Source organism: Oncorhynchus masou, chromosome 31, assembly GCF_036934945.1.
Source record: "Oncorhynchus masou masou isolate Uvic2021 chromosome 31, UVic_Omas_1.1, whole genome shotgun sequence".
Lineage (NCBI taxonomy): Eukaryota > Metazoa > Chordata > Actinopteri > Salmoniformes > Salmonidae > Oncorhynchus > Oncorhynchus masou.
In genome coordinates, this window is record NC_088242.1 from 91471055 (window position 1) to 91489421 (window position 18367).

The 18367-nt window shown below is 43.9% G+C and overlaps 1 protein-coding gene across 1 annotated transcript in view; it reads left to right on the plus strand.

Annotated features, from left to right (window-relative positions):
• LOC135525058 (lysine-specific demethylase 4B-like) overlaps positions 1-18367 on the plus strand; it is an 82075-nt gene that overhangs the window by 10367 nt on the left and 53341 nt on the right. The window contains 5 exon segments of the mRNA XM_064952822.1: positions 70-263; positions 14820-14869; positions 16683-16717; positions 17157-17225; positions 17227-17232. Of these exon segments, the coding sequence (XP_064808894.1) occupies positions 70-263; positions 14820-14869; positions 16683-16717; positions 17157-17225; positions 17227-17232 (354 nt within the window).

Here is an 18367-nt window from a genome sequence, read left to right on the forward strand (position 1 = left end):
GTAAATGTAGCAAATATGCTTTCATTGGGTCACCGTATTCAACCCCCCCCTCTGTCTGTGTGTTTCCAGGAGATCAGTGAGTGGAACATCGGCCACCTGAACACGCTGCTGGACATGGTGGAGCAGGAGTGTGGCATCGTGATCGAGGGGGTGAACACTCCCTACCTGTACTTTGGCATGTGGAAGACCACCTTCGCCTGGCACACAGAGGACATGGATCTCTACAGTATCAACTACCTCCACTTTGGAGAGCCCAAGTCCTGGTCAGTGGCTAGATTTGTCTTTTTAGTTCTTTGCATCTCTGTCTCTCACTGTCTCACTGTCTCTGAGTCTCTGCTCACTTCAAAATATACATAAAATTACTTCTGTAGGTCATTTAGCACTTGTTTTGGGGTATTTCAACACATTCCTCGTGGTTATCTCTATTTTATATGACAGCTTTTTACTGCAATTGCATCTACATAAAAAATTGCATCTACATGGCAAGTCGAAATCACTCCTTGATTTCAGGATCTGGACAGGCAGCTGCTTCTCCTCTATCATCTACATGTATAAAGCTGAAAGTGAGTTAAGGAGACTGTCCATGTACTTCTGTACTTAAACAGGTGGTCACTGGAGGACGGTCTAGACCGATGGTCACCAACCTTTTTTGAGTCAAGGTCACTTTCTGAGTCGAAATGCAAACTGAGATCTACCACTGCGATTGTATTTTAAAAACATGACTTAAAAACGTAAGTCTATATATGTGTGTGTGTGTGTGTGTAACTGTAATCTAATTCACATCCAAATGGAAATCTAGATCTGTGCAATATCCATATCTCGAGATCCATATTGTGTGCACTATTTTGAAACGCCACTCGGCTGTGAGTAAAGTCCAGTTTTCTAGTGTTCGCTGCTTGTCGTCTCTCTCCCCCTCTCCTCTTGCAGCCCCGTCCCTATGTGTATTTTCTGTTTTTAGTTTTTATTTCACCTTTATTTAACCAGGTAGGCTAGTTGAGAACAAGTTCTCATTTGCAACTGCGACCTGGCTAAGATAAAGCATAGCAGTGTGAACAGACAACAACACAGAGTTACACATGGAATAAACAATAAACAAGTCAATAACACAGTAGAAAAAAAGAGTCTATATACATTGTGTGCAAAAGGCATGAGGAGGAAGGAGAATAATTACAATTTTGCAGATTAACACTGGCGTGATAAATGATCAGATGGTCATGTACAGGTAGAGATACTGGTGTGCAGAAAAGTAAATAAATATAAACAGTATGGGGATGAGGTAGGTAAAATTGGGTGGGCTATTTACCGTTAGACTATGTGCAGCGATCGGTTAGCTGCTCAGATAGCAGATGTTTGAAGTTGGTGAGGGAGATAAGTCTCCAACTTCAGCAATTTTTGCAATTCGTTCCAGTCACAGGCAGCAGAGAACTGGAAGGAAAGGCGGCCAAATGAGGTGTTGGCTTTCGGGATGATCAGTGAGATACACCTGCTGGAGCGCGTGCTACGGATGGGTGTTGCCATCGTGACCAGTGAACTGAGATAAGGCGGAGCTTTACCTAGCATGGACTTGTAGATGACCTGGAGCCAGTGGGTCTGGCGTCGAATATGTAGCGAGGGCCAGCCGACTAGAGCATACAGGTCGCAGTGGTGGGTGGTATAAGGTGCTTTAGTGACAAAACGGGTGGCACTGTGATAAACTGCATCCAGTTTGCTGAGTAGAGTGTTGGAAGCTATTTTGTAGATGACGTCGCCGAAGTCGAGGATCGGTAGGATAGTCAGTTTTACTAGGGTAAGTTTGGCGGCGTGAGTGAAGGAGGCTTTGTTGCGGAATAGAAAGCCGACTCTAAATTTGATTTTCGATTGGAGATGTTTGATATGAGTCTGGAAGGAGAGTTTACAGTCTTGCCAGACACCTAGGTACTTATAGATGTCCACATATTCTAGGTCGGAACCATCCCGGGTGGTGATGCTAGTCGGGCATGCGGGTGCAGGCAGCGAACGGTTGAAAAGCATGCATTTGGTTTTACTAGCGTTTAAGAGCAGTTGGAGGCCACGGAAGGAGTGTTATATGGCATTGAAGCTCGTTTGGAGGTTAGATGGCACAGTGTCCAAGGACGGAATGGTGTCGTCTGCGTAGAGGTGGATCAAGGAATCGCCTGTGAATATGAGTGTGTCCTACAAGCAATCTTAAATTGTCCAGGGCCAACCATCCCATCACTCGTCGCTAGGTAGCAGTAGTGCTCTTCAAACACCTCTCTCTCTCCCGTCGTTTTCTTATTCATCTTGTAATACGACCCCCCCCCCCACCCCTCGTCGAGCCTCTCTATTCCTAAAGTCTTCACTCTGCATCCAATCCTATTTCGTACCGTTTATGGCTCTCCCAACACTGAATCACATAAAGAGCCTCAATTTGTCAACACCCCTCCATCAATATCTTCAACCATTTCACTTGGAAAGCGAATAGGAAAAGCAGCACTACTGCATAGGCCCTGCGGTCTCTCACACTCAAGGGGTTCATCCTAGATGGCACCCTATTCCCTATATAGTGCACTACTTTAGACCAGAGCCCTTTGGGCCCTATATAGGGAACGGGGTGCCATTTTGGACGTAGGCTTAAACTAACAGCCACTCCTGGCTAAATGAGTCGCACGGCAGCAAGGTAATGGTGGTAGATAAGGGTATCGACAGACCGCTAATGGAGGGAGATGCTTCGTCAAAGTATCAGTAACGGTTGGGGCGGCAGGGTAGCCTAGTGGTTAGAGCGTTGGACTAGTAACCGGAAGGTTGCGAGTTCAAACCCCCGAGCTGACAAGGTACAAATCTGTCGTTCTGCCCCTCAACATCCTGTAGGTTTTCACTCCAACCCTGTTCCTGGAGAGCTACCATCCTGTAGGTTTTCACTCCAACCCTGTTCCTGGAGAGCTACCCTCCTGTAGGTTTTCACTCCAACCCTGTTCCTGGAGAGCTACCATCCTGTAGGTTCTCACTCCAACCCTAATCGAGCACACCTTATTCTAATAATTAGCTGGTTGAGCTGAACCAGGTTAGTTACAACAGAGGTTGGAGTGAGAACCTACAGGATGCTAGCTCTTCAGGAACAGGGTAGGAGTGAGAACCTACAGCAGGGTAGCTCTCCAGGAACAGGTTTGTAGAGCCTTGTTTTAAGCTATATGTTTTATTGGAGGGTAAAAGTCTGCAAATATGACTGTAGTCATACACACAACACATTTCCCCAGAACAAGTTTGTATTTTCCCCCCATCTCCCCTCCATTAGAACTAGAAAAGACTCCAGCCAGAACAGGCTTGATTTTGAAAATACTTGTCTTATGATGCAGTAGCCTACTAAAGCAAGAGTTTTCATTTGAATATATCCTATCCTTATATTGCTGGTGCTGTCATTTGACAAGTAGAAATGGCCATTTATAATGTAGGAAGTAGAGGGAGGTTTTCATGATGGAATGAGAACAAGGGGCTCTGAACTGAGCCAGGCCTCACTTGCTGTGCTCATTACTGCACAGGCAGGCTTTTCTCTTTTTCTCACTCTGGTGGCTACCTCTACCTCTTTCTTCCCTTCCTTTTCTCTCACTCTGGTGGCTACCTCTACCTCTTTCTTCTCTTCCTTTTCTCTCTCTCTCACTCTGGTGGCTACCTCTACCTCTTTCTTCCCTTCCTTTTCTCTCACTCTGGTGGCTACCTCTACCTCTTTCTTCCCTTCCTTTTCTCTCACTCCGGTGGCTACCTCTACCTCTTTCTTCTCTTCCTTTTCTCTCTCTCTCACTCTGGTGGCTACCTCTACCTCTTTCTTTCCTTCCTTTTCTCTCTCTCTCACTCTGGTGGCTACCTCTTTCTTTCCTTCCTTTTCTCTCTCTCTCACTCTGGTGGCTACCTCTTTCTTTCCTTCCTTTTCTCTCTCTCTCACTCTGGTGGCTACCTCTACCTCTTTCTTTCCTTCCTTTTCTCTCTCTCTCACTCTGGTGGCTACCTCTTTCTTTCCTTCCTTTTCTCTCTCTCTCACTCTGGTGGCTACCTCTACCTCTTTCTTTCCTTCCTTTTTCTCTCTCTCTCACTCTGGTGGCTACCTCTTTCTTTCCTTCCTTTTCTCTCTCTCTCACTCTGGTGGCTACCTCTACCTCTTTCTTTCCTTCCTTTTCTCTCTCTCTCACTCTGGTGGCTACCTCTTTCTTTCCTTCCTTTTCTCTCTCTCTGGTGGCTACCTCTTTCTTCCCTTCCTTTTCTCTCTCTCTGGTGGCTACCTCTTTCTTCCCTTCCTTTTCTCTCTCTCTCACTCTGGTGGCTACCTCTACCTCTTTCTTTCCTTCCTTTTCTCTCTCTCTCACTCTGGTGGCTACCTCTTTCTTCCCTTCCTTTTCTCTCTCTCTGGTGGCTACCTCTTTCTTTCCTTCCTTTTCTTTCTCTCTCACTCTGGTGGCTACCTCTACCTCTTTCTTCCCTTCCTTTTCTCTCTCTCTCTCACTCTGGTGGCTACCTCTACCTCTTTCTTTCCTTCCTTTTCTCTCTCTCTCACTCTGGTGGCTACCTCTTTCTTCCCTTCCTTTTCTCTCTCTCTGGTGGCTACCTCTTTCTTTCCTTCCTTTTCTCTCTCTCTCACTCTGGTGGCTACCTCTTTCTTCCCTTCCTTTTCTCTCACTCTGGTGGCTACCTCTTTCTTTCCTTCCTTTTCTCTCTCTCTCACTCTGGTGGCTACCTCTACCTCTTTCTTCCCTTCCTTTTCTCTCTCTCTCTCACTCTGGTGGCTACCTCTACCTCTTTCTTTCCTTCCTTTTCTCTCTCTCTCACTCTGGTGGCTACCTCTTTCTTCCCTTCCTTTTCTCTCTCTCTGGTGGCTACCTCTTTCTTTCCTTCCTTTTCTCTCTCTCTCACTCTGGTGGCTACCTCTACCTCTTTCTTCCCTTCCTTTTCTCTCTCTCTCACTCTGGTGGCTACCTCTACCTCTTTCTTCCCTTCCTTTTCTCTCTCTCTCTCACTCTGGTGGCTACCTCTACCTCTTTCTTTCCTTCCTTTTCTCTCTCTCTCTGGTGGCTACCTCTTTCTTTCCTTCCTTTTCTCTCTCTCTCACTCTGGTGGCTACCTCTTTCTTTCCTTCCTTTTCTCTCTCTCTCACTCTGGTGGCTACCTCTTTCTTTCCTTCCTTTTCTCTCTCTCTCACTCTGGTGGCTACCTCTACCTCTTTCTTCCCTTCCTTTTCTCTCACTCTGGTGGCTACCTCTACCTCTTTCTTTCCTTCCTTTTCTCTCTCTCTCACTCTGGTGGCTACCTCTACCTCTTTCTTTCCTTCCTTTTCTCTCTCTCTCACTCTGGTGGCTACCTCTACCTCTTTCTTCCCTTCCTTTTCTCTCACTCTGGTGGCTACCTCTACCTCTTTCTTCCCTTCCTTTTCTCTCTCTCTCACTCTGGTGGCTACCTCTACCTCTTTCTTCCCTTCCTTTTCTCTCTCTCTCTCACTCTGGTGGCTACCTCTTTCTTCCCTTCCTTTTCTCTCACTCTGGTGGCTACCTCTTTCTTCCCTTCCTTTTCTCTCTCTCTCCTTTCTTGACCTCTGGCTTTCTCTCTCTGTTTTTGATTCTCTCTTTGATTTGCTCTGTCCCTTCCTCCTTACTCCCTTGGAGGTCCCCTGCACCTGTTCAGCTCAGAGGGAACCGTTCTATTTTTCTTTCTTTTCTTCCTCTCATTTAGTCTCTCCTCCCGTTGCTTTTAAACCTCTCACTCAGTGGGTGGCCTGTAGTACCTGCGCTGACTCTGAGTGTACCAATCAATACCAGCATCAGTGTTTGTGTACCTGAGCCTTCACTTCCACTCTCCCACCATTCTCCTCTTTTCCTATTTGTCTGTCTCTTTGGATTTGAGTGTGCGCGTTGTGTTTGTGCGCGGTGTCTGTCTGTGCGTGCGGTGCGGGCGTGAGCTGTTGTGTGTGTGTGTGTGTGTGTGAGCTGTTGTGTGTGTGTGTGTGAGCTGTGTGTGTGTGTGTGTGTGTGTGTGTGTGTGTGTGTGAGCTGGTGTGTGTGTGTGAGCTGTTGTGTGTGAGCTGTTGTGTGTGTGAGGTGTGGTGTGCGTGAGCTGTGTGTGTGTGTGTGTGAGCGGTGCGTGTACATGCGTGTGTGAGCGTTGCGCATGTGTGAGCGTTGCGCGTGAGAGAGGCGTGTGTGTGAGCGGTGTGTGTGAGCGGTGTGTGTGAGCGGTGCGTGTGAGCGGTGCGTGTGAGCGGTGCGTGTGAGCGGTGCGTGTGAGCGGTGCGTGTGCGTGTGTGTGTGAGCAGTACTCATGTGTGAGCGGTGTGTGTGAGTGGCTTTCCCTGTTACATATGCCCCTGTGAGGAAAAGTAATCTTCCCTTGTCACTCGTTAAAAGTACATTTTCTCACTTGGATGCACCCCACAACTCTGTTTAACCGTGAATGTGTGTGTAGTGGGGAGAACATTCAAACAGTGTACACACACTTCATCCCCCTCTTTCTTTTGGAAATTGAATCATTTTCACTTTGGGGGTAATTACAGTATGTTAAACTGTGTGCAAGGAGCTGTCCCCCCCCCCCCCGTGCAGCCACTGTGAAATTAACTCCATTCCCCTCCAACTCTGCTGCCATCTGTCATTACCCCCCTCAAATAATCTGTTGTCAGATGCTGTAAACATTGCCCGGTGGTTTGCAGAGAGTAAGAGAAACTGCTGAAAATGAACATCATAAAATTGCATTGACTCCATTTATTATGCAGAGTGGGAGTCCATTATGGGTTCATTGTTTACTTAATTTTATAGATTTATCAGGTGTTAGATGACTCTCTGTTTTTGTGTCTCTTCCGGAAGGATGGAGATGTCAGTGCCACAGTAGTGTTGCATTGGAAGTGTTTTATGAATGAAGACAACTGGCAATAGTTCAAATTGCCTAATCAATTATATTGATGTCAATGGATGTTTTCCATCCGCTTGCATTGTGAATCTGAAACCTTTTTAGAAGGCCTTGACAGCTATGTTTCCCAAAGACGATATAACCTTAGTGCTGAAAGAGGATCTTTATCTTGGTAGGCCATTGACGAACGATTATCTTAAAGTTAAAATGGTTGTTTTTTGGGGGGAGACTTGACCAAGACCAGGAGAGATGATATGACCAGTCTTGTCTGTTAAACTACTGTGTGTGTGTGGTGTGTTATTGAGCTACATCTTGAAGACTGCGTTGACACGCAACACCACAAGCCTATGTGTTGCAAATCAATTGGCTTGGCTGTGTAGATCAGCAAAACCGAGATGAGTTGAGCAGCCGTGAACAACCGTATTAAAACACTGATGTACTGTGATTCATTTGGAGTTTATTCAACAGGATATTGATTTGGGATATTAAACGTTTTCATGACTTTGGTTCCCTTGGTAACCCTGCTGTGTCGCAGGTTAGTTTAGGGTCAAATTCCAAATGTTGCTTCCACATTTCTATATGCCCTTTCCCATATTCTCCCCACTCTAACACGGAACCCCAAACGGTTGCGTGCGTGCGCTAATGTGCACACACACACACACCAAACCCGATCGATCACGACATGCAGGTTAAAATATCAAAAACTCTGAACCAATGACATTAATTTGGGGACAGATCGAAAAGCATTAAACATGTATGGCAATTTAGCTAGTTAGCTTGCACTTGCTAGCTAACGTTAACTTGTCCTATTTCGCTAACTTGCTGTTGCTAGCTAATTTGTCCTGGGATATAAACATTGAGTTGTTATTTTACCTGAAATGCACAAGGTCCTCTACTCCGACAATTAATCCACACATAAAATGGCCAACCGAATCGTTTCTAGTCATCTCTCCTATTTCTAGGCCTTTTCATCGTTTAACTTATATGGCGATCGCATCTAAACTTTCATAGTATTACCACGACTACCGGCAAAACAGTTCGTCTTTCATTCACCCACGTGGGTATAACCAATGAGGAGATGGCATGTGGGTACCTGCTTCTATAAACCAATGAGGAGATGGGAGATGGGAGAGGCAGGACTTTCAGCGTGATCTGCGTCAGAAATAGAAAGGAGTTCTATTTTAGCCCTTGGCGTCGCGCGCGAGCAGTGTGTGCAATAATTGAATAACATTGATTTCTAAATTTATTTTGCGACGCTCGCGCACGCGGCGTGTCCGGTCTGGTCAGCGTGTAACCCATTCACAAGCACCCCATTTTTAATATCAGAGCCTTAGATATGCACATTTAATTAAAACGTTAAAAAATGTTAAAATTGTATTTAACTAAGCAAGTCAGTGAAGAACATTTCTTATTTACAATGAAGGCCTACACCGGCCAAACCCAGACGACACTGGGCCGCCCTATTGGACTCCCAATCACAGCCAGACGACACTGGGCCAATTGTGCGCCGCCCTATGGGACTCCCAATCACAGCCAGACATGATGAAGCCTGGATTCGAACCAGAGACTGCATTGATGCCTCTTGCACTGAGATGCAGTGCCTTAGCGGTCTAAGTATGTAACGGACATCTCAGAATAGGATGGCTGATCTAGGATCAGCTCCACCCCTTTCCATTCAATCTTACTAATTTTGATCTAAAAGGTGAAACTGATTGTCAGTCAGCACTCATTCTGACACGTTGGATACATACGGCCCTGGTCAGCGTTACAAAATCCCATTTGATGCTATGCCAATAGAGCTGGTAGTTCAAATCTAATTTTCCGCTGAACACAACAGGTGTAGACTTTAAAATGCTTTACTTGCGAACCCTTTCCCAACGATATGGAGTTAAGAAGTAGGAAAATAATATCAAAAAAGGAAACGGTAACACAATTCAACAACAACGAGACTATATACAAGGAGTACCGGTGCAGGGGTACGAGGTAGTTGAGGCAATATGTAGGGGGGTAAAAGTGACTAGGCAATCAGGATAAATAATAGAGTAGCAGCAGCATCTATGAAGCGTGTGACAGAACTGTGTGTGAACATATGTTGTCTTCAGAAAGTATTCACAACCCTTTGACTTTTGACCTTTCCACATTTTGTGTTACACCCTGAAGTTTTAAAATGTGTTAAATGTAGATGTTTTGTCACTGGCCTACACACAATACCCCATCATGTCAGAGGAATTATTTTTGTAATTTCTTTTGAGTCAAGTATTCAAGCCCTTTTGTTATGGCAAAGCCAAAATAAGTTCAGGAGGGAATATGGGCTTATTAACAGGTCACCTAATATATTGCATGAACTCACTCTGTGTGCAATAATATTGTTTGACCATTTTTAATGATGACATCATCCCTGTACCCAAAACATACAATTGTCTGTAAGGTCCCTCAGTCGAGCGGTGAATTTCAAACACAGATTTAACCACAAAGACCAGGGAGGTTTTCCATTGCCTTGCAATGAAGGGCACCTATTGGTAGATGGGTAAAAATATTAAAAGCAGACATTGAATATCCCTTTGAGCATGGTGAAGTTATTAATTATCAATACCCAGTCACAACAAAGCTACAGGCGTCCTTCCTAACTCAGTTGCCGGAGAGGAAGGAAACCACTCAGGGATTTCACCATGAAGACAATGGTGACTTTAAACAAGTTACAGAGTTTAATGGCTGTGATAGGAGAGAACTGAGGATGGATTAACAACATGGTAGTTCCTCCACAATACTAACCTAAATGACAGCATGAAAAGAAGGAAGCCTGTACAGAATACACATTTCAAAACATGCATCCTGTTTGGAACAAGACACCAAAGTAATACTGCAAAAATATGTGTCAGAGCAATTCACTTTTTGACCTGAATACAAACTATTATGTTTGGGACAAATAGAACTGTATACAACACTGAGTATCACTCTCCGTATTTTCAAGCATAGTGGTGGCTGCATCATGTTATGGGGATGCTTGAAATCGCTAAGTAGTGAGAATTAAAAAAGGAAAAAATAGAAACGGAATAGACAAGCACAGAAAAATCCTGGGAGATGAATTCACCTTTCAGCAGGACAATAACCTAAAACTCAAGGCCACATCGACACTGGAGTTGCTTACCAAGAAGATGGTGAATGTTCCTGAGTGGAAGATATTATTATTATTTTTTTTAAATGTATTTTTTTAAACCTTTTATTTAACAAGGCAAGTCAGTTAAGAACAAATTCTTATTTTCAATGACAGCCTAGGAACAGTGGGTTAACTGCCTGTTCAGGAGCAGAACGACAGATTTGTACCTTGTCAGCTCGGGGATTCGAACTTGCAACCTTTCAGTTACTAGTCCAATGCTCTAACCACTAGGCTACCCTGCCGCCTCTACACTCTAACCACTAGGCTACCCTGCCGCCCCCATTTACAGTTCTACAGTTTTGACTTTAATCTGCCGGAAAATCTAGGGCAAGACATGAAAATGGTTGTCTAGCAATGCTCAACAACCAATTTGACAGAGCTTGAAGAATTTTGAAAAGAATGAGTTAATGTTGCACCATCCAGATGTGAAAGAAAGCTCTTAGAGCCCCAGAAAGACTCACTGTCATCGCTGCCAAAGGTTCTTCTACAAAGTATTGACTCAGGGGTGTGAATAATTATGTAAATGAGATTTCTGTATTTAATGCATTTCTAAAAAAAACTGTTCATTATCATGGGATATTGTGTGTAGATGAAATAAGAATTTGAATACATTTTGAATTCTGGAATGAATAGTTTCTGAAGGCAATGTATGTGTGTGTTGGAGTGTCAATGTAGTAGTGTTGCACAGGTTGATTCCTAACCTGCTGTCCCTACGGTTATGCAACACTCACTACAGAGTTCCAAACTGCCTCTGAAAGCAACATCAGCACACACACGGTTTGTCAGGAGCTCCATGGAAAGGGTTTTCATGGACGAGCAGCCGCACACAAGCCTAAGATCACCATGCGTGTTGGCTGGAGGGGTGTAAAAGCTGTCTGCCGTTGGACTCTGGAGCAGTGTTAAATGCTGGAGTGATGAATCACGCTTCACCATCTGGCAGTCTGACTGACGAATCTGGGTTTGGCAGATGCCAGGAGAATGCTACCTGCCCCAGTGCATAGTGCCACCTGTAAAGTTTGGTGGATGAGGAATAATGGTCTGGGGCTGTTTTTCATGATTCGGGCTAAGCCTCTTAGTTCCAGTGAAGGGAAATCTTAATGCTACAGCCTACAATGACATTCTAGATGATTCTATGCAACTTTGTGGCAACAGTTTGGGGAAGGCCTTTTCCTGTTTCAGCATGACAATGCTCCCGTGCACAAAGCGAGGTCCATACAGAAATGGTTTGTCGAGATCAGTGTGGTAGAACTTGACTGGCCTGCACAGAGCCCTGACCTCAACCCCACTGAACACCTTTGGGATGAATTTGAATGCCGACTGCGAGCCAGGCCTACTCGCCCAACGTCAGTGCAAGACCTCACTAATGCTCATGGCTGAATGGAAGCAAGTGCCCAAAGAAATACTCCAACATCAAGTGGAAAGCCTTCCCAGAAGAGTGGAGGTTGTTATTACAGCAAAGGCAGGACCAAATCCATATTAATGCCCATGATTTTGAAAATGTTCGACAAGTAGGTGTCCACATACTTTTGATCATGCATATTTGAAGGGGTCTCCACATACTTTTGTATTTATAGTTTTTTATTTCATCTTTATTTAACCAGGTAGGCTAGTTGAGAACAAGTTCTCATTTACAACTGCGACCTGGCCAAGAATAAAGCAAAGCAGTTTGACACAAACAACAACACAGAGTTACACCTGGAATAAACATACAACAAACATAATCAATAATACAGTAGAAAAAATCTATATACACTGTGTGCAAATGAGGTAAGATAAGGGAGGTAAGGCAATAAATAGGCCATGTTGGCGAATGCATTACAATATTAATACCAATTAAACACTGGATGGATTGAGGTGCAGAAAAATGTGCAAGTAGAGATACTGGGGTGCAAAGGAGCCAGATAAATAAATAAATAAATAAATACAGTATGGGGATGAGGTAGTTGGATGGGTTATATTACAGATGGGCTATGTACAGGTGCAGTGATCTGTGAGCTGCTCTGACAGCTGGTGCTTAAAGCTAGTGAGGGAGATATGAGTCTCCAGTTTCAGTGATTTTTGCAGTTCGTTCCAGTCGTTGGCAGCAGAGAACTGGAAGGGAACGAGGCCAGAGGAATTGGCTTTGGGGGTGACTAGTGAGATATACCTGCTGGAGCTCGTGCTATGTGTGGGTGCTGCTATGGTGACCAATGAGCTGAAATAAGGCGGGGCTTTACCTAGCAGAGACTTGTAGATGACCTGGAGCCAGTGGGATTGGCAACGAATATGAAGCGAGAGCCAGCCAACGAGAGCGTACAGGTCGCAATGGTGGGTAGTATATGGGGCTTTGGTGACAAAACGGATGGCACTGTGATAGACTGCAGCCAGTAGAGTGTTGGAGGCTATTTTGTAAATTACATAGTCGAGGATCGGTAGGATGGTCAGTTTTACGAGGGTATGTTTGGCAGCATGAGTGAAGGATGCTTTGTTGTGAAATAAGAAGCCGATTTTAGATTTATTTTTGGATTGGAGATGCTTAATGTGAGTCTGGAAGGAGAGTTTACAATCTAACCAGACACCTTGGTATTTGTAGTTGTCCACATATCCCAAGTCCAAACCGTACAGAGTAGTGATGCTGGACGGGTGGATAGGTGTGGGCAGCGATGGGTTGAAGAGCATGCATTTAGTTTTACTTGCATTTAAGAGCAGTTGGAGGCAACGGAAGGAGAGTTGTATGGCATTGAAGCTCGTCTGGAGGTTAGTTAACAGAAGGGCCAGAAGTATACAGAATGGTGTCGTCTGCATAGAGGTGGATCAGAGAATCACCAGCAGCAAGAGCAACATCATTGATGTATACAGAGAAGAGAGTAGGCCTGAGAATTGAACCCTGTGGAACCCCCATAGAGACTGCCAGAGGTCCAGACAACAGCCCTCCGATTTGACACACTGAACTCTATCAGAGAAGTAGTTGGTGAACCAGGCGAGGTAGTCATTTGAGAAACCAAGGCTGTTTAGTCTGCCGATAAGAATGTGGTAATTGACAGTCGAAAGTCTTGGCCTGGACGATGAATACAGCTGCACAGTATTGTCTCTTATCGATGGCGGTTATGATATCGTTTAGGACCTTGAGCATGGCTGAAGTGCACATAATCTAATGAATCTAGTAATCTAATGAATTCATAAAATTCATACTTGGTGTAAATGCAAGTCTTTCACAACTATAAGACCCACTAATAATTTAATTATTTTCATCAAAATAGTTGAACCTGGATTTGTTGTTGTTGCAATAATCACTAATCTGGCTTTCAAGTCAGTCTATGAAAATGCCCTTTTTGTTACAAATTTAACCAAAACCATGAACATTACAGATAATTAGACTATCCCTCTGCATATTTGCATATCAAGCCCCGTCTCAAAATACAACACTTCCCCTTTAAAACATAAGGTTTTTACATGACTGGCTTTTCAAAGAGAGCTTGAAATGTAGCCTACACATTTTGTGCTCTTGTAGGAAGCAGTAACTCCCCATCTGCTGACCTATACTTATCTATAACTGGGCTGGTAACTTGCTAACTAGCAAATAACACGTGCAGCTCTGTCCCCTGATCTGAAAAGCACATTCACTGGCGGCTGATTGAAAGACTGCTTGTGGGCTACCCCCACCAACAGAATTCTACTGTGTTGCGCTCTGGCTCTGCCTTCATAAAAATCACAGGCTCAATCTGGCAAAGTTAGATTTGTTTTGGTTTGTTGCATTGTTAATTCGATCACAGAAAAAACCATTGATCTACAGTGCATTCGAAAAGTATTCAGACCACTTCTCTTTTTCCACATGTTGTTACGTTACAGCCTTATTCTAAAATGTATTAAATAAAACATACTCATCAATCTACACACAATACCCTATAATGAAAAAGCAAAAAATGTTTTTAGAAAAAAAATCAAAACAGAAATACCTTTTTTACATACAGTACCAGTCAAAAGTTTTAGAACACCTACTCATTCAAGGGTTTTTCTTTATTTTTACTATTTTCTACATTTTAGAATAATAATGAGGACATCAACACTATGAAATAACACATGGAATCATGTAGTACTACATGACTCTGTGTTTATCGTTTTGATGTCTTCTATTATTCTACAATGTAGAAAATTGTTACAAAAATAAAGAAAAACCCTGGAATGAGCAGGTGTTCTAAAACTTTTGACTAGTACTGCAATATAACACACACACACACACACACACACACACAGAGATTGTAATATTGAGACAAACCTGCAAGTTGACCTTCTTCTTTACCTACAACTAATGATCATGCACTCCCCTCTCCGCCCACCCGATGGCAGTCTAACACAGCGGCACTCTGTTGCCATAGACTCCATAATCTGCCTTTCTATTCTGATCACTTAAACAAGCTTTTGGCCAGAGGGAGGTTGAGGTGCAGACTTTTGGCCAGAGGGAGGTTGAGGTGCAGACTTTTGGCCAGAGGGAGGTTGAGGTGCAGACTTTTGGCCAGAGGGAGGTTGAGGTGCAATAACAAATGCAGTAAAAGCTCTGGCTCTCTAATGTGGACAGAGAGGGTTTCAGATGATTTCATTTGAAATGGGGAAAGAGCACTACAAAGTCCTCGTCATTTGATTTCTCAAAGATGGTCTGATTTAATTACCTTTCATGTTTGGGATATTAGCCCAGTGTGTGTGTGTGTGTAATGAGGACTTTGACCAGAGTACTAAGCATTTAGAACCTTAAATGGTAATTTCTCCTTCTCTCTTGTTTAGTCCCCTTCACCCACTTAATTTTCTCTTTTTCTTTCCCTCCATTCAGGTATGCCATCCCACCTGAGCACGGGAAAAGGCTGGAGAGGCTGGCTCAAGGTAAGACTACTCCAGATCCTCATGCACACTTAGGCTGACCATGTTTTACTATACCATCACGGAACGGTTTCAGTTTTTACTTTACATTCTATAATGGTATTTTAGTGTTTGGTTTGCTAAATGTGATATGCGACTCTGCCATGTGTAGAGTTAGTTTATTTAGTTTACTCTGCTGTCTCTATTTCCATGCCGCTTTTCACACAGACCGAGGCCTGCCCCCGTCACTCAAGGAGCACAGTTTTTGTTGCTCGACCATGAGACAACTTGCGTTCAGTCTGCATGGTCAATGCAGCACATGCTAACAATGCTGATTTCCACTTTGCTCTTAATATAAATCCACAAGCGTTCTATAATTATGCTATTAGTTTGTATCTTACTGTCTGCAAACAGCTAGTTTGTTTTTCTAAGCAAGTTGTGGCTAAAATAAATTAGTTTTAGCCACTAATTAGCTAATGCTAATAGCTATGTTGGCTATGAGTCAGCACAAACGTAGCTAGCTAATGAAGCCTGATACCAGTGATGGTGTAGATCTAAATCGACGTGTTTGTGCAACAGTGTCTTCTAACTCAAAGAGAAATAGGTGAAGCATGAATATGTTAGCTGCATATAATAGCTAATAGAACATTCAATGTAGCCAAAGGTTATTGGGTCCCCTAGGAAACTCTGACCAGCCATTTGGTTCCTACCCTGTCACAATAACTCCTGCCTGGCTTTTTCTTTCATTGTCATGTCAAACAACACTGTGTTCAAAGTGACCACTATCATATACTAATAATTATTATTCTACATCCATGATTCCAACAATTCACCCAAGTTTTTATTTTTTTATTTTTTAAATATAAAATTGCAAGTCATGATGCAGTTATTGTTGAAAATAAATAAAGCTTAGATTTTTCTTGCCATATCGTGCAGCTCTAAGTGGCAGTGTGGAAATAATCTCAAATGAGTGCAGGGAATGCAGAAATGGATTATTTTTGATTGAAGTTTGATTGAACAGTATAAAACAATCAGAATGGAGAAAGCCCCATTTGAAATCGCTTAGAAAAATCACTTAGGAGAGAGAACTTCATCTCAAACTCAAAGGACAAAATGAAGCTTAAAGTTAATCTTGCCCTGGGGAGAGTTTCACACTGCCAGCTGCATTTTAATGGGGATTAATACACGGGCTCCGCCAGCACATTATTCACCTTTATCAGCTCACGCAGCAGCCGCCAGAGAGAGAGCCTCTGAGACCAACAGGCTCTGAAACAATGCAATGAAAATGAAGTTTGAAATGGGCCTCGATTATACTGTCAGTTACATTAAAGTTTAACTGGGCAAACGATCTCCCATTCTTTGAGGCATGGCACAGACGGCTCGTCAGAGGTGTGAGAGAGATCGAGAGACAGAGAAACAGATCTCTTTCCCTCTTTTTTTTTAGTAATTTGAAGGCCTCAGACACTAATGATATACGAGAGAAGAAGAGATGGCTCTGGTCTTTGAGGCTCTGGCCGTGAAATGAATTGTAGTCCTCTGAAGAGGGGCGATGAAGAAAGAGGGTTGTTACACATGATTGAGATGAGTTTTTGTTTAGGGGGCAGCCACCTCTCGCCCTGAGAAGTCTGTGTAGAAAAGGCGACATAAATGGGCCGTAGAAGTAAAAAAAAAAAAGAAAAAGAAAGATGAAATGGTATGATGCAGAAAATAACCGCCACTCGCATGCTTAAGCCTGTCCTGCAATGTCTGTCTGTAAGGGAGCTTATCCACTCCCCTTTACTGATAAGCAGGAAGCCGATGACCAACCACCCATACCTCCCATTTGTTTTTGGTGGAGCAGGCTTCCCAGGCAGTTCCCAGGGCTGTCCTGCAATGTCTGTCTGTCCATAGAAGAAGACCATCCCTCCTGGGGCTTATCCAGTGGCCCGGGGTGGTGGCTGAGGTCTGGGGGTTATGCATCCTTTTTTATAGGAAGTTAAAACTTGATGAGACAAAATTATAGTGTATTGTTTGAGGTTTTAAATGTTACAATTTCCCTTGGCTCAACACGCCATATTTCACATGCAAACTCATGCACAGTGTTTCGTATTGCTCATCTCAATATCCCAGCCTTGCAAGACATTACAAGCCCCAAAATTTGAGATGCAGCATTCCACTTTGTCGAAGAACACGTTTCACTAGGTATGGATGCCACAACAGGTGGATTCAGGAAATGGGAGGCAATTTAGTAATGTGGTGTTTTTGTGTGTTGTTCCCCCACCTGCAGGTTTCTTCCCAGGCAGTTCCCAGGGCTGTCTGCCTGGTGGCTGACCTTCTCCGACACAAGATGACTCTCATCTGCCCCCGTCCATACTGATAGAAGAAGTACAGCATCCCCTTCTGACAGGGTAGGTCGTTCTGACTGTCTGCCTGGTGGCTGACCTGTCTATACTGATAGCAATGGCAGGAAGACCTGGGGGTGGTGGCTGAGGTCTGACTGTCTGCCTGGTGGCTGAGGTCTGGAGAAACGGTTCTGACTGCATCTGGTGGCTGACCTTTTTATAAAGCATTACGGGTCTGACCTGTTAAAACTTGACGGTTCTGAGATCCTTCACGTTAAGAAAAATATTTTATTTTATTTTTGCCTGGGGTAGATGCAGATAGCGACGTTAAGTTGGACAACAACTAAGAGCATTCTGAAGCGTGAAGCTCAACTTATCAGTTGTTTAGGTGTCCTGGTTACGGTTCTGACTGCCTGGTGGCTGACCTGCCTATACTGATATGACGCACTGTCTGCCTGGTGGCTGACCTGTCTATACTGATAGATAGACCTAGTGTACGGTTCTGACTGTCTGCCTCATGCACAGTGTTTACGGTTCTGACTGTCTGCTCATCTCAATATCCCAGCCTATACTTTTTGATGATGTGCTCAGCTTTAATAGAAGTGCACGGTTCTGAAGACATTACAAGCCCCTGAAAAATTTGAGATGCCTGGTGGCATGTCTATACTGATAGATAGATACAGCTTTTGATTGCTGACCTGACTGATGATAGACCTAGTGTACGGTGACTGTCTGCCTGGTGGCTGACCTGTCTATACTGATAGATAGACCTAGTGTACGGTTCTGACTGTCTGCCTGGTGGCTGACCTGTCTATACTGATAGATAGACCTAGTGTACGGTTCTGACTGTCTGCCTGGTGGCTGACCTGTCTATCTGATAGATAGAATCAAATTTATTTATACCTAGCCGGTTCTGACTGTCTGCCTGGTGGCTGACCTGTCTGATAGATCTCAAACTGTCTGCCTGGTGGCTGACCTGTCTATACTGATAGAAACCCACGGTTCTGACTGTCCCCAAACTGATAGCAAGACCAATGCAGGTGTCTGACTGTCTGCCTGGTGGCTGACCTGTGATAGATAGAAAACGGTTCTGACTGTCTGCCTGGTGGCTGAGAAAGGCCAAAACTGTCTATACTGATAGATAGAAACGGTTCTGACTGTCTGCCTGGTGGCTGAGTCTATACTGATAGATAACCCAGGC